This window comes from Sinocyclocheilus rhinocerous, unplaced genomic scaffold, assembly GCF_001515625.1.
Source record: "Sinocyclocheilus rhinocerous isolate Xijiao unplaced genomic scaffold, SAMN03320098_v1.1 scaffold4964, whole genome shotgun sequence".
NCBI lineage: Eukaryota > Metazoa > Chordata > Actinopteri > Cypriniformes > Cyprinidae > Sinocyclocheilus > Sinocyclocheilus rhinocerous.
Window position 1 is genome coordinate 42,404 of NW_015624610.1, and position 1,014 is coordinate 43,417.

The 1,014-nt window shown below is 40.9% G+C and overlaps 1 protein-coding gene across 1 annotated transcript in view; it reads right to left on the bottom strand.

Moving 5' to 3' along the window:
- The window catches only part of hexa (hexosaminidase A (alpha polypeptide)), a 27,564-nt gene that overhangs the window by 16,842 nt on the left and 9,708 nt on the right, over positions 1–1,014 (bottom strand). The window contains exon 2 of the mRNA XM_016559338.1: positions 147–607. Within this exon, the coding sequence (XP_016414824.1) occupies positions 147–408 (262 nt within the window). The 5' untranslated portion in view covers positions 409–607. The remainder of the gene's footprint in view (positions 1–146; positions 608–1,014) is intronic.

Genomic DNA, 1,014 nt, shown 5'->3' on the forward strand with positions numbered 1-1,014 from the left:
TTGTTCTGGTAAAAGCACAAAACAAAATGCACACAAACATGTCCTTGCTCTTGCGGGCCCCAGTGCGGCTGCACTGCCTGCACTGACTGTAGTTACGCCACTGACGGAAGTATATCTGATTGATTTATTCTCAGACATCAACAGACCTGATCCTTTCGTGAAGTCAGGGAATATGATGGAGAAGTATCTTTTGAAAGCAGCGTCCAGGACGGAGCATCCAGTCTGCGCGGCCGAGTCCCTTCCGTAAGTGAAGGAGAACCGCTGAGGACTGAGACTGTTTCTGTCCGCGGACTGATCGAGCTGCTGCGGCAGCGGCCAGACTCCATCCACCTGCTGCACCCACACACTGACGACAACTAAGAGCAAACAAGACCGCACGGGCTGAGAGTGTATGCCGGTGTGGGCCATGCTACTGGACACTTCAGTCGTGTTTCAGAGCTGTCGGACTGCTGGTCTGTTCGGGCTACACAATGAGATGACAGTAAAAAAGCGCTGAAACTGTCAAAACGCGAGTCATATGACATGTGACCCGAGGAGAGCTGTCAGTCTCATTGGCTCAGCTTGAGTCACATGGTCTATTTCCGGGATGGTTTGCATATCTTGTAGGCTTATATAAAGGAATGTAGATTAAAAAGATTATAGATCATAAAGTGCACAAAGCAAAGTTAAAAAGTCATACAATTAGTGTGAAAGTAATAGGTACAGTGAATTGCGAATATTATTGGGAAAGAATTGTGAATACTATTGTTTTACAATTTATTTCGTCGGTTTATTTTTTGATCTGTTCGTTCTTAGTTTACTCTGCGCTATTATTTTATTTTATGTTATTAGTATTTTTGTAAATTTGCTAATGTTACTTGTTTTCTTCATATGCAATATATATATATATATATATATATATATATGCCTATGTATGTGTGTACAGTTACACTACCTTTTTTTATTTAAAGAAATTAATACCTTTATTCAGCACGGATGCATTAAATTGATCAAAAGTGACAGTAAAGACTTTTA